At 36.7% G+C, this 14,382-nt stretch overlaps 1 protein-coding gene across 2 annotated transcripts in view; it reads right to left on the minus strand.

Annotated features, from left to right (window-relative positions):
- The window catches only part of LOC116520805 (charged multivesicular body protein 3), a 37,245-nt gene extending 23,717 nt beyond the window's left edge, over window positions 1-13,528 (minus strand). Inside the window, exons 1-4 of one of the 2 annotated variants that reach the window (XM_032235168.1) lie at window positions 12,946-13,528; window positions 12,116-12,388; window positions 2,584-2,723; window positions 1,360-1,475 (exon numbers count right to left, since the gene is read on the minus strand). In XM_032235168.1, the coding sequence (XP_032091059.1) occupies window positions 1,360-1,475; window positions 2,584-2,723; window positions 12,116-12,341 (482 nt within the window). In that variant the 5' untranslated portion in view covers window positions 12,342-12,388; window positions 12,946-13,528. The remainder of the gene's footprint in view (window positions 1-1,359; window positions 1,476-2,583; window positions 2,724-12,115; window positions 12,389-12,945) is intronic. The other variant, XM_032235173.1, reaches the window with a different exon arrangement.
- Between the last annotated feature and the right edge of the window lie 854 nt (window positions 13,529-14,382).

Consider the following 14,382-nt stretch of genomic DNA (forward strand, 5'->3'; position numbering starts at 1 on the left):
AGTGGAATATATCATAAGAATAGAGACATGGCAACAAGGATTCAAAACAAGGCATTAAGGAAGTATCAGGGAGCTGACAAAGACAATAGGAGGAGGAGAAGAGAAGAAGAAATGAAAGGTGCACAGAAAAAAATAGGGAAACTGGAAGAAATGAAGTGAAGTGCAGCAAAGTGAGTACAGTAATGGAGGAAGGGAAGGCAGCAGCAGGCATCAAAACCAAGATGTCTGAATTAAAAAGAATACTTTGATAGGTAGATTCCTGAAAAGAAACTGAAGATGAATGTAATCAGCCAACCCCAAACATACTCAGCTACAGAAGGGTATGAATAGAGACACTCAAGAAATGAGGTGAGCCATAACTGGGATGAGAGCAACATTTTGGAAGAGCACAGGAAATACATTGCGGGGCCTGAATTGGGTCCAAAACTGTTGTACATTCAAAGTTTTTCAAGGGAAAATGAATTGGAAAAAGGGGATTAACTGATCAAAGAAGGTTGAATGAGAGAACAATGGTCCATGAGCCATGAAGTAATCTTATTTTCTTCTAAGAGTTAGCAATAGCAATAGCAGTTAGACTTATATACCGCTTCATAGGGCTTTCAGCCCTCTCTAAGCGGTTTACAGAGTCAGCATATTGCCCCCACAGTCAGGGTCCTCATTTCACCCACTTTGGAAGGATGGAAGGCTGAGTCAACCCTGAGCCGGCGAGATTTGAACCGCTGAACTGCAGATAACAGTCAGCTGAAGTGGCCTGCAGTACTGCACCCTAACCACTGCGCCACCTCGGCTCTATATGTTGGGTTGATTAATGCTGAACTAAATTAGTGGTATGCTGACAGATGAACATTGCTCTTTTTACAATTCAGAATTGCAATTGATATCCCCATAACTGAAAAATAACTCTTTCCCTCTCTGAGACCATTCCAAAATCTGGTAACTCTGCATGTTTCCATCCAAAGCATAAAGAAATAGCAAGGATCTCTTCATCTGTTCTTGCTATTTTGGATTTCTTCCACAATCTCTTAGCAGATCATATCTTTAATCCTCGCACATCTTCATGTCTGGAATAATGATGTAATACACAGATAAAGGACAATATGCCAAATAATCCTTATTGTAATTTGCTTTGGAAAAAATTAGAGTCCTTGTTGAAAGCCACGTTACTTAGTCAATATTTTGAATAGTTTCAAAGATAAATGGTAGTTTGCTTGATTCGTAATAAAAATTAATAATGCAACCTAGAGAAATTTAATTTCCAAAATTTGATACCGGTAAAGTAGATGCCTATTATTTCTCACCAAACAATCTCTTCCCCATTAATTTTACTTCTAGTTGGCTACAATATTTCAGAGAACATACCTGGGGTCACTGGAACAATTAAAAGTGCCTGTACGTATACCAAACCTTGAAACTTTCTTCACCATTTTCTCCCAGTGAACTTTTCCCATTAAAGGGCTCCTGTCATTTGCTATGACCTGTATTAAAAATAAATAAATAAACTTAAATATGTAACTGATCAAAGATTCTAAATGTTTTGTAATAGTCTATCTTAAAAATGTCTCTGTCTGCTAATGTGGTTGCATATAGACGAGCCTCTCGCTGCTGGCCGCCATTCTGGCCCACCGCCACTTGGCTTTCCTGTGGCCCATCCGGATCGCCTGCCTTCCCCCCTGCCCGTGCCTTTGTCTGCTGTTTGCACAGATACTCAACTCACCTGTGCTGCATGGGCTGTGGGCATCCAGCATGCAGTTGCCACCTCCTATGCTTGCCATGCCCACCCCCTTCACTAGGGCTTGCTTTTGGGGGGGATTTATAGGTGAACACATAAAAACCAGGCTGGGGCTTATTTTCAGGGTGGGTGATATTTTTGGGGAAACATGGTAAATTTAAAACTATCAATTTCAATTCAAATATTTGAAAAAGCTCTTCTTTATTTAAGCAGAATAATCTGGGTGTCAACATAGGGAAGGATGAATGGAAGAGCAGTAACTATCATTGGAATCTTTTATGAATACCACCCTGGAAGTTTTTATGAATACCATACTGCTGTTTGCAGTAGAGTATGTTTTTTTCTAAGTTTAAAACACTTTGATTTTTTTCTAAACAGAACCTGGGCTGTTGCAGTATCTTTTATCTCTCCATACTTAGAATTTTCTATTAATCCCTCCTTTAAAATCAAGCTTAAGTCATAGTGATTAGATGAACCTGTCAATGTTGCTTCATTAGCAATAATTTATAATTGATTTTTCATTCTTATAGAATTCTTTTTTCAACTTCCTAGTCTAGCCAAGAGCATTGGGATTTTCTGGCATGCCACTGTTTTTTTTTTTTTTTAAATATCACTAAAGATTTATTAAATAGTATTATGGAATCTTCAATTGTGTTCATATTCCTCACAAGTTGAATGTTTTTAATACTGTCAATGTTTGTGCAAACTAACATCCTTACAAAAAGTACTCGAGTTAAATGGAATAATGGGAAACATCTCAATACCTTGAATCAATATCAGTTTATAAAACATTGAGATATAATCCTCCATTTTCAGAGCACTATAAACTTACTCAAAATGAACACATGTAATACCTGTACTAGCCAGATGCCATCTTTTGTGTCTTCTACCAATTCATAAAAGTGCATTTCACCACTGAAGTTTGTACTGGAAACAGATTCAGAAGCTTCCTCTTCCTTGAGAGCAGAATAGAGTTCACCTTCCATAAGGTCTCCTGAAAAATGAAACAAAAGATACCAGTAAAGTAACTCTAAAGGTCATATTAGTCAAAAGGGTAATGTCACAAAAAGTAAATCAAGATTATAAATTATATTTTAAAAGAGCTGGGGAAAAGCTAACAAATATATTTCTTCACATCTTATTTGGTAATTATAGTGGATCTAATGACCTGCAGATACCTGATGATTCTTAATTATTTTATTACTTTATAAAATTAATGTTTTCCAACATAAGGCAGGGCAATGAGATTCAGGTTGGGAGATGGACTTAAACATTCCTCTCCCTCTAATTGGGGTAGGTTGAATTTATTGATATAGTAAATTTATATAATTGTCCATAGGGGTATGTACTAGCTCACTGTACTTCAAAACCTCTTTGGTTAGTTAATCTGGTTTAGACATGAAATTGGAGTCATTTTACTTAAAAATTTCATCCCGGGCAAAGGAATAGTTCTGTTTCATTCATTCAGATTGCAGATGAAGCGAACATACCTATATTTAAGAACACGGGTCTTAATGTGTCTATTCCAGATAGAACCTTCCCCCCTGAAGCAATTACACCTAGATACCTTGAACCTTAGGTGGAAAGGATGTACATTCCAGGAAGAGATTGAGCAAGTTATGGGTTTGTGAGAAATACCTGAAGGAGAAAATAAATAATGAAACAGCTTGGCCTAACAAAATTGCTTAGAGATGCTTAAATGTTTAGCCAAATGCTTGAAGCTATAAAAATTGAAGTAGTTTGCTAAGGGCTAAAACTGCAAACCTCTGGCACTAAGTATTACTGGAAAGGAGTACTGGCTCCCTCTGTAGGGAAAGGGGAGGAGTACTGGCTCCCTCAATAGTACTGGCTAGGTATCAAGCTGGCTGACAAAATAAACCAAAGACTCAAAATATAAGTTTGCTATGAGTATAGGTTTGGGTGAGTCTGTTGTTAAGGAATACTATCTTTTCCCTGTAAAACAAGATCACTATATAAACTTTGCTTCATCCTTCTCTTAATGGACAGAACTTTGTATTATTTCCCATATGCAGCTGAAAAAACTTGGCTCAAGACGATTGTGTGTCTCCACTGGTCAATTGGGTAGGGGGATATTACCCATGATATCTTGCTACAATATGGAAATTCTAGTGAATGAAATTAGTAGCTTTCATGATATAATATATGCCATCTCTTTTTATGTTACCCAGATAATAATTACTTCAAACATCAACAATAATTTATATTATTCTATAAAGTAGAATGTTTGTTTAAAACTTTATGGCAAGTAAGGCTAAAATCAATATTCCAGAAAAAATTAATCAATTTTTAGCCATTCACAGAATCAGAGGCCAATTCTCAGGAATATCATCTTAAATAATCCATGGTTTAATTCTTCCTATCCAGTGTCCTTTTCTTTGAACTTTTCCTTGCTGAGCAACACTAGAGATAAAATAGGACATGGTCTGGAGGCAGAGATTTCTATGGTGACCCCCACTGTTAAAGAGTCTTTCCACAAAGTCTGTGGCACCATTCCATATAATTGATGCCTATATTTTTACAATATTACATTTTAAAACATTTTATTGTATTACGATTCTTCATTCTATTCTGTTGTAAATTGTACCAAGTTATTTAAATTTGGCAATGTGTAAGCTAAATAAATAAATAAACCTGAATTTATTTTCCATGAAATAATCCAAAATCTTATGTGGTAGCATGGTATAGTAGCAAAATATGAGAATTCCACATTCAAATGTCAATCTAGACATGAATTTTGTGAGTAGCTTAAGATACCTTCTCTTGGGCTTAATCCCATCCATTGCTAGTACAGTATAAAATTAACTTAAATGAAAATATTTTACTGTTATCTATTAATTTGATTTCAACTTACAGAGATTCAAAATATTTATATATAACAAAAATGCTAAAGCAAGTATTCCAAGGAAAGAAAACACTTAAAATACAAACACTTTAGATTTTTAAAGCCTTCCTAAAGGACAAATAACATAGATGAAGCACATTAGGCAACAGAACATGTGAATATAAATATTAAATTTAAAGTAAAAAAAAGTAAGAAAAAGCCTCACAGCAGTTCTTTGCTCATTAAGAAGATTGTCATGCCTTGTCATTCCACTATTTGTTAAATCAACAAATATAGAGTGAACATGTCAGTTACATGATCACTTGAGCCTATACATTTTTCCAGATAGAGGGCTCTTAATTTCATCTATCACAATTCATTATGCAGCTATTCCATCTTTCTCTGGACAAGAAGTTTATAAATAGAGGACAGTATCTGGAGAAATGGTTCCCAGTTTGCAGTCTATGGATTACTGGTGATCCATGAGAGTACTGCAGATGGTTCATGGCTTGGCAGCACAAGTAATGTAATATTATCATCTCTACTGGGAAGCCTACAACAGATAAATATATTGTGATGAGTACAATGCATCTATGAGTGAGCAGATTACAAATGCAATTTCTACTAATTTGAATAAATTTTAAATGTACATTGAACTCCCTATTAGACAGGCTATATTAAAGGTTTTTGCTTTCTTGATGGCCTGCAAAAGCCTTAGATCATGATACAGTGGTGATGGTGGTGGTGGTGGGAACAGGTTGTGAATTATATATCTGGACCCTTTTTAATTATTTAGAGAAATTTAAAATTAAATAAGGCATGGTAATTTTATAGTAAAGCTCTCATCTAGAAGTAATCTATCTCCTCTTAGAGTGTGCAAAGTAATAAAATTGTTAAACAAGCCCAACATTTTTAACATTCTGCATCATTGACACATCCCCTAAAATCTGCTTCAGCATTTCTGTTTCATCATATGAAAAATCCTATATTAGCTTGAACTTTATATTGATGGAAGGGACAAAATAAAACAATCTACATGAAATTTCTTGGGAATAATGCAATTGCTGTAGAGCAGAGGTGTCAAATTCCTTTGAGGGCAGGATCAGCACTGTAGTTCTCCTCTGCAGGCCAGGGGAGGCGGGATGGATGCCTCCTGCAGCACCCTGCTCGTTTTCGCCCTCCATGGCCCCCTGCAGCACACTGCTGGTTGAAAATAGGCCACACAAGCTGTTTTCAGCCTGTTTCCCAGTCTGCTTTTGGCCCGTTTTTGGCTGGCAGAGTGCTGCAGAAGGCCATGGAAGGTGAAAACGAGGCATGCGGGGGAGGGGGGGCAGGCAACCCATTTCAGCCACCAGAGACACTGGCAGGCAAGCCCTTTGATATTTCCAAGCCAAACTCGCAGGCTGGATTTAAGCATCCCATTGGCCGGAGTTTGACCCCCCTGCTGTAGAGCAAAAACAGTAAACTGAGCTTTAACACTATGTATTATTTCATGAACATGAGTGTCTACAAACATACTTTCCTTCCTCATTTAAATAATAATGAGGAATTATCTAATACAGGGGTGTCAAACTCAAGGCCTGGCGGCCAGATACAGCTGGCGGGGTGCTTAGATCTGGCCCTTGAGGCTGCCCTGGAAACAGCAAAGGACTGGCCCACGGTGCATCTGCCAGAAAAATGGAGCTTGGGAGGGCCATGCACAATCCTTCCAAGCTCCATGTGCAACCCTCACAAGCTCTGTTTTCATTGGGAGAGGATTATAGGAGGCCATTTCAGTCAAAAACGGAGCTTGGGAGCCTGTTTTCACAGGCAGAGTGCTCAGGCCACTACAAGTGCTCTTGACACTAGGGACATCGAGTTGGCCCTGTCCACATCCCATATGTATCTCAAATGATCTCAGGAAATCATTATATTTAAGGCTATTCTGGTGTCAGAGAAAAGTTATACTTTCCTTCTGCATAATTAAAAGGTTGAGTAACTTACTTGTATTTTCTACAATGTAAGGCTTTTTAACATTCTTTATAATAGTAAATAGTAACAAAGGACGCTGGAAATTAAAAGTTACTCTGTGAACAAAAGAAATGTTCCAAATTCTATCCAGTCTGTGCCATTCCTCCTCTCATATAAGTGCCTCTAACAGCCACTAAGCATTCCACAACCTCTGATAATGCTGAGTGTCCATTAGATTGTTTTGGAATTTTCTATTGTGATTTTCCCCCAATGTTTTGTGGAATTTTGTTCTTCTGATAACTTCTTCACCTGAATATATACTCAACAATCATACCCACAGTCTTAACATCAAAAAGAGGGGTAGTGTAATTAAGAGTTACAATGTTTTGCAATAGGGAATTCTCCTATTTGGGATATTTCCTTTAATTCCTCTTTCCTATGGCTTTCATCCCAACTTACTAATTGATTCAATATGTATGTGGCATCTATTTTGGTGTTTTTAAAATATATATTTTTCTATTTATACAGATCTTGAGATTTCCCAAAGCCTAGAAAAAACTTTGTTGTAGACAGTACTTACAGAGACTTGAATTCACTATTACTAAATATGGCTATAAATTTCATTGGACAACATATACGTTAAAGACAGAACTAAGTATACAATAGAAAATTATTCCACATATCCCTATCTATTCCAGCTATTTTAGACTATCTTTAAGAGTAGATAATACTAGAATATGAATGTTAGTAGCAGAAAAATGCATAAAAATTGAAAAATTGTCTTATTGCAACAAATGGTTCACTTTTATTTTTGCAGGATAGCAAAGTTCAGACTACATAAAATTATCAAATTAGGATCTAAATTAAATTATGCTTATTAGATTGAGAAAATATCTGCAAGATATCTTAACTTCCCATTTTAGAAAAGGTAATAGCTTGTGAAATATAATTTAAAAAGCTTGGTTGAAATATCTGATCTGGCCTATTTCATTATTTTTATTTATTCATTCATAAATCATATTTATAACATCATCTGACTCCAGATGAATCTGGGTACAATCAACAATAAAACCTAAATATAAAGACTATTAATCATAGGAAACATAATGATTAACTTGAAACAATCCAATCCTAACTTTATATATCCAGATTTTCCATGAATCATTTATTTGTTTAAAGGCCAATCTTACGGTTAATTGCACATGAGCTACCTTCTAGTCTTATTTGTATATAAGGAAATATATTTCAGGTGCATAGCACATTATGGCAATTTTCTTATCTGGTCATAGTGTTTATTTGTATCTGCTTTCAAATATTAATGTTAATTCTCTCTCTAGGATATCATTTTTTACACCTAAAAAGTATTTAAAGCATCTATTTTTTTTACTACTGTTCTAACCAATATCTTAACAATTCTAACAAAGGTGTTTTAATTTTCAAATTATAAACTTGATTCCATTTCCAAATTTCTCTATAAACTTTGTTCAGTTTCATGCAGCTGTGTTGTAATATAGTTCCTTGTGTAGATGTGTGTCCTCCATGGCCTAGTTCATACTAGGGCTTGCAGAGTCACACTGAATCACACAGGAGAAAACAAACTCCTAAAACGCCATAACATCCTGATAGTGCATAACATAACATTCTGAGATGTGCCCTACCATTGACGTCCAGGATTTAACCATATATAGACTGAGCAGTAGATTAGAAATTGTACTTTTACAGGCTGTTTTTAAGCACATGCTATTGCTCCTCCTGCCTTTGTCCTATCTCAGTAAGAGGGGCTCTCAGACCCCAATCTGGGTCGCTCCATCCCGAGAAAAGTTGTCTCCTGTCTTTTCTCAACATTGGCCTCATGGACGAACCACGGGAACGTTACACAGCTGTGCATTAAGTATTGCTTTTCATTTTCAAGCACATAAATACATTACTATCATGCTGCATTCAAAAGTCCCATTAAATTTAACAAATCTTATTTTAAAGCAAATGTGTTATGAGTTGCAGCCCAACTCTTTGCTAATCTTAAGAGTATCTATATAGTAGGTTAATTCTCTTCAAAAGCATTCTGTCTTTGCATGTTCAGAGATCAGAATGGAGAGAATGGTGTCAAGTCACTATTTTGCAGAGAAATACAGACAGCAAGGAAGTAGTGAGCCAAAGGAATAAAAATGAGAAATTAGGTTTTCTTTCTTCTTATTTTTTTCCCCAAAGAAACATATCTACAGTCTTAATAGGAACTTTTGACTATTGCTTCTAAGTTAGAAGCTACTAAATTTGAAGTCAACTTCTACCTAGAATTAATCCAGGATGACCTAATTGTATATCACAGAAATCTGAATGAACAAAGGAAATTGACTTTGTACACCAAGTATGATAGGCTACAATCTATTGGAACTTTATTTCACTTCCCAATGGTTCTTCAGTTTGAAGCTACATATCAGATTACTGACTCTTGAAATAACAGAATATACATGGTAAATAACACAACATTTAGTCTGTATTCTATGCAATTTTTCTTGCTGATTTTGGGTCTGGGTCCCAAATGCTACTGTCCTAGAAAGGAATCAATCTATCTTTGCCAAATTATTTTTATGTTTTACATTTTTTTGTTTTCATGACAACCATCAAAAGCCAATGATATCTAGATTTTCACATTTGATATGATTTTGTGCTGCGTAAGAATATGGTAAGAGTGGATATGTGTGCATTTAAGCCAATTTTATTTTCATGTATACATAATTATCAGACAGATTACACAGAAACATAAATTCAACTTTTCCTTTTAGGAGATTTAGGTGGAAAACTGGACAGAATGAACTGATACGTGATGTGTATTGGACTGTAAGCCAACCAAATGAACTTCATTATAGCCAAGCTGGAGAAACTGGTACTCAATTGACAGGAAAATGATCTCTAAATTGTGATCACTGGTGTATTATTGAATTTTCAAGTGTTTTTCTTTAGACTTCCATTATACTATTCATGTACCATTACTTAAATTTTCCTTTTATCTGCTTTGTCTGTTTTAGTCCACAAGGTCATAGTCATATAAAATACATTTGAGAATAAGTAGGCTGATTATAAAGCTTTTTGTTCCTTAATAATATACATCTAACCTGAACTCCAATTATAGCTGAAAAGCATATAATACATGTACATATAATAAATACAAATATTTCAAGCACAACCTTGTATAAACGTGTTACCATTAAATATAAGATATGTTTACTGTAGTCTTTATTTATATTTATGAATATGAACTCTAGAAGTATACGATAAATATAATTAGAATTATTAATATATATTAATATAATAAATAATTAAGAGCCATGGTGGCGCAGTGGTTAGAATGCAGTATTGCAGGCTAATTCTGCTGACTGCCAATTGCCAGCAGTTTGGCAGTTCAAATCTCACCGGCTCAAGGTTGACTGAGCCTTCCATCCATCCGAGGTTGATAAAATGAGGACCCAGATTGTTGGGGCAATATAACTGATTCTGTAAACTGTTTAGAGAGGGCTGTAAAACACTGTGAAGTGGTATAAAAGTCTAAGTGCTATTGCTATAATCAGAATTAAAATATAAAACATGGATTGAAAACATATCTCAATAAAGTGATAGAATATATATAAGAGCCAAAGTTCAACCATGCATATTTTCAAATAAGAATCTGATAGAAATCTTTTCCCTCAGTGTGTTATTGTTTCTTCACTGACAACTCACTGTGGCTCTTGATTACGTGCCAAAGTGTACAGTAATAAAAATATAATCTCCCCCAGATATAAATAGTTGCTCAACTCTGAGCTAGATGGGACAATGGCTGTTCTTCATAATTGTGTTCTTGTAAATTATTTTCTTTTAGTTCTGAGGAAATAAATCCTAATCTTATTTTTAGTTAGGGAGTGGTACTATCTTCATAATTTTAATGTGAACAAGTTAAAGAAAGCAACTAAAGGATTTCCATGAAGGATTCACGTGCCCTGCTATCAATCATCAGGAGCCCACAAGAAAAATATGCACATTCTCATATTCTTTAACAAGGAATGAAACTGGAGAGGAAATGGTTTAGTGGCAGATGGCTAAATGCCCATCCGTCAAAGTTTAGTCTGCTTTTGTAGAAAAAAATTTGCCCAAGTTTATTAACAGAAAATTTTGACTTTTTATGTATGTTTCCAGCAGCTCAAATCAAAAGGGACAAGAAATGACCAGAGGGAAATGATGTACTTGCTACAGCCTAAGTGGTCAGTCAGTGTATGAATTGGGAAGATGCTATCCCCAACTGTATCATCTCCAGGATCATGAATGAAGTGTTGCACACCATTTATACAAGACTTGTGAGAAGAGGAAAAACATTGCTTTAGATCAAGAGCTAAATATAAATTTGGCTACCTCCAGAAAAGATTGGGTATAAAATCAATGCCTTTAAAAATAGTAAACACTTTGTGTTACTGTTGGTAGGATATGAAGAGCTTTATTATAAACTTGTAATATTGTTGAATGTTGAACAATTGTTGAATGAAACACTAAATACCAGGCATCAAAATAGTAATCTATGCAACTCGAAGAGAGATATATGTAACTTCTGTGAAAACATCTCGAAAGATTTCCTGTTCTATTGAAATGGTGCATAAGGTTATGTTACCCACAAAATATAAACTAATTTATGTTATCATATTTACAGCTGCATAACAAATGTGAAACTTGAAAATATGCTTGGAAGGAGAAGATATTTGCTTTGAAGTGTTTACTGGCAGTCCTCAACTTAAGGACCACAATTGAGCCCAAAATTTCTGTTGTTAAGTGAGATATTTGTTAACTGAGTTTTTCCCCATTTTACAACCTTTCTTGTTAAGTGAACCACTGTAATTGATAAGTTAGTGACTGTTAAGTGAATCTGGTTTCTCCATTTACTTTGCATGTCAGAAGATTGCAAAATGGGATCACACGACCTTGGGACACTGCAACCATCATAAATATGAACCAGTTGCCAAGCATCTGAATTTTGATCACATGAGCATGGGAATCATGTTATGTATGCAAAGGGCACAACTGAAAAACAGCCCTAAGTAACTTTTTTCAGTGTCGCTGTGACTTTGAACGGTCCCTGTTGTAAGTCAAGAACTACTTGTACTTTACAATAGTTTGGGTTGGTTTTTTTTTTTTGAGAAAAGCCATGTAATTTAATTAATTACAGAACTCAGTAATACATTTAAACACATTTCTGAATATAAGTTAACTTAAATTTGAACAGTTTGTTTGCAATGAGAACTTGAGCATTTATTTGGGATTGTAGCAGTATCTATTGAGTATTTTCACCTACATTCAGAAAGCATTTTTGTCCTTTATACTTTTGGCAGTATATGTTTTTCCATCCTGCTTCTCCCTTCCACTCAGAGATACACTGAAATAATTCATATTGGGTGACAATGCATTTCAAGCCTGAGGCCATTACTAATTTTATTGAATGTCTTCTATTCTCTTAAGGCACTTGTCACATCATAAAAGTCTGCAAATATATTTAATGAAGGAAAAAATGTTTGGGAGTAGGAGAAGAGACAGCAATATTGAAAGATAAACCTTCATGAAGACACTCTCCTTACCTGATTTCTCAACCAGCTCTCTGACATCTTTTTTTTCCAGAAGCCCTGAGTACCCAAGTCCCCTGCATTCCAAAATGGTCTTCAGTTTTTTAAAACTCAGTGCCACTGGGTCCACCAACTGGGTGGCAAAGAAGCCAGTTTCATACCACACAATGGCTTCAAAAAACCTGGCCAGAATAAACAAGACCAAAAAATAAAGAAGCAAGAAAAACAGTTTCAGCCACATTTTTCTTGTGAGTGGATTTTCGACTCTCAGAAGAGAGTCCCTCAGTCCTACAAGAGAGAGAGAAAGAGAAACGTCCTGATTATAGGAAGCAAAGGGAGCCAGGCATTCTAAACACTTTGGGTCTTGTCCCTAATGTCAGGATCTTTCCCTTTTTCTCCCGCTTTGGAACAGAATATGAACTGGTCGAATGGATAGTGAATAGAAGACTTGTCTGGAGGCACCTAAGGGGAAACACTGGCACTGGCTTAAGGCAGCCAGGGAGTCACCTCTCCTTTCAGACCAGCTGATGATAAGGCAGAAATACAAACGGGTGGTGGTGCAATAGAACTTTACCGTGAAAAGGTGCTTGAAGAGGAGAAGGGCTGGAAAGCTTTTCAGGGATGAAAAAGGACGCCCGCTTAAAGGGGGAGGGAATTCTGGACGGCGGCAGCGAAGGGGGTGATTTTGCGTTAGAGGTGTCACCTGGATTATTGGGGGAGGAGGGCCTTCGAAAGGGAAGAGAAGACCCGAAAGAGGGATGGGGGGCACTTCTCGGTGGGGGTAGGGAGCAGAGCCGAGGAAAAGGGCAGCCGGACCAGGCAGGGCGAGGCGCCTCGCTTATTACCCCTTCACGGGCAGACGGCGGTCCTACTTCTGCTGGGACCGCTGGCGGTGACTTAGCTGGGCTTCCGCGTGCCCCGTCGTCGTCGTCGCCTCCCCGCGGCGGAGCAGAGCCCGAGCCGGAGGAGACATAACAAGTGACGTCTACAGCCGCGGACGGCCGCAAAGGGAGGGGGAAGGGGAGGGATGTGAATCCAGAAAGCCGGAAAGGAAGAAGAGATCTAAGCCAGCCGAACAGTTCTTCCTTCCTGGGCGACCAACTACGGCTCTCACCCCCGTGACTAACCTGGGCGTTGCTCCCGCGGGTTTGTTTACCTAGAAAATCTGCTGGTCGGTCAAGTTGAAATGCCTTACCGCCGTGCGTTTAGCGCAGGTCAGGAAGCTGGCCTCTTCCTTTTTAATCTGCCCGCGGCGATTGCTAGAGACAAGCGATTATCTCCTTTCCACCCACTTTTTGTACTGGTAGAGAAAACAGCGGGAGCAAAAAGGGCCAATGGAGCAGTTGGTCTTCTCTTTCGGTTCTGCAGTCCCTATTCGAAAGTCAGTTTAGTCGGAAATGGTACCTACTAAATGCGCTTATATTCCGAGCTCTAGTTCATTTTCAAACGAAAATCTGCAGAACAATGTCGGGGCTAATGTTAACTAACATTAAAATCATGTTTCCTAAGAAGAAATATAGAACTGTGTATTATATTAATCCCCTCCCCAGAAATCTAAAGAAATATTCTTGCAAGTCAATCATGCTGTACAAGATAAGATTATAGTATAACATAATTCAGTATTAAAATTCTATATCACAATCTCATTGAACTATTTTAAACATAGCATTAATCATTGATTTATTAAATAAACTATAATTGAATTCACAACTTCCTAAGCCAGTAATCAGATATATATTGCATACATTTTTCAATGACTGCCTTCTAAATAATCCAATCACATAAAGCCATATCACAGCTTAGCAGTGGTTGACAAGAGTCATACTCTTGACATTTCCCCATGTTTCTATGACATCAAATACAGAAAATTGTAATTTTTAAAACATTAAGAACAATGTATAGACTTTTTACATGTGGAGTGAATACAAGATGAAGACAACACTTGCAGACAGCAAAAAACAAACAAAACACTGTCAGGGCAGAATTATGCTCTGACCAGTTGTAAATAGGGAAAGGCCTTAATTCTTTGATTAGTGCTATGTTTAAACTAGTTCAGTGTTTTACTGGGACATTGCTCCAATGCAGCTTCAAGATATATAAAATGTTAGGTATTGTCACCTATTACTACAAAGAAAAGCCAGGTGATAAGCAACTGAACTGAATCGAAACATCTGTGATCATGTAACTGTGATTAAAATTTTCTCTGCTAGCTTCCCACAAAGTCAGTGATATGTGAGGTCCTTGTTTAACAACCCACACGGTTAACTAAATATAGACTGCTA

This window comes from Thamnophis elegans, chromosome Z (genome assembly GCF_009769535.1).
Source record: "Thamnophis elegans isolate rThaEle1 chromosome Z, rThaEle1.pri, whole genome shotgun sequence".
NCBI classification, from domain to species: Eukaryota; Metazoa; Chordata; class Lepidosauria; order Squamata; family Colubridae; genus Thamnophis; species Thamnophis elegans.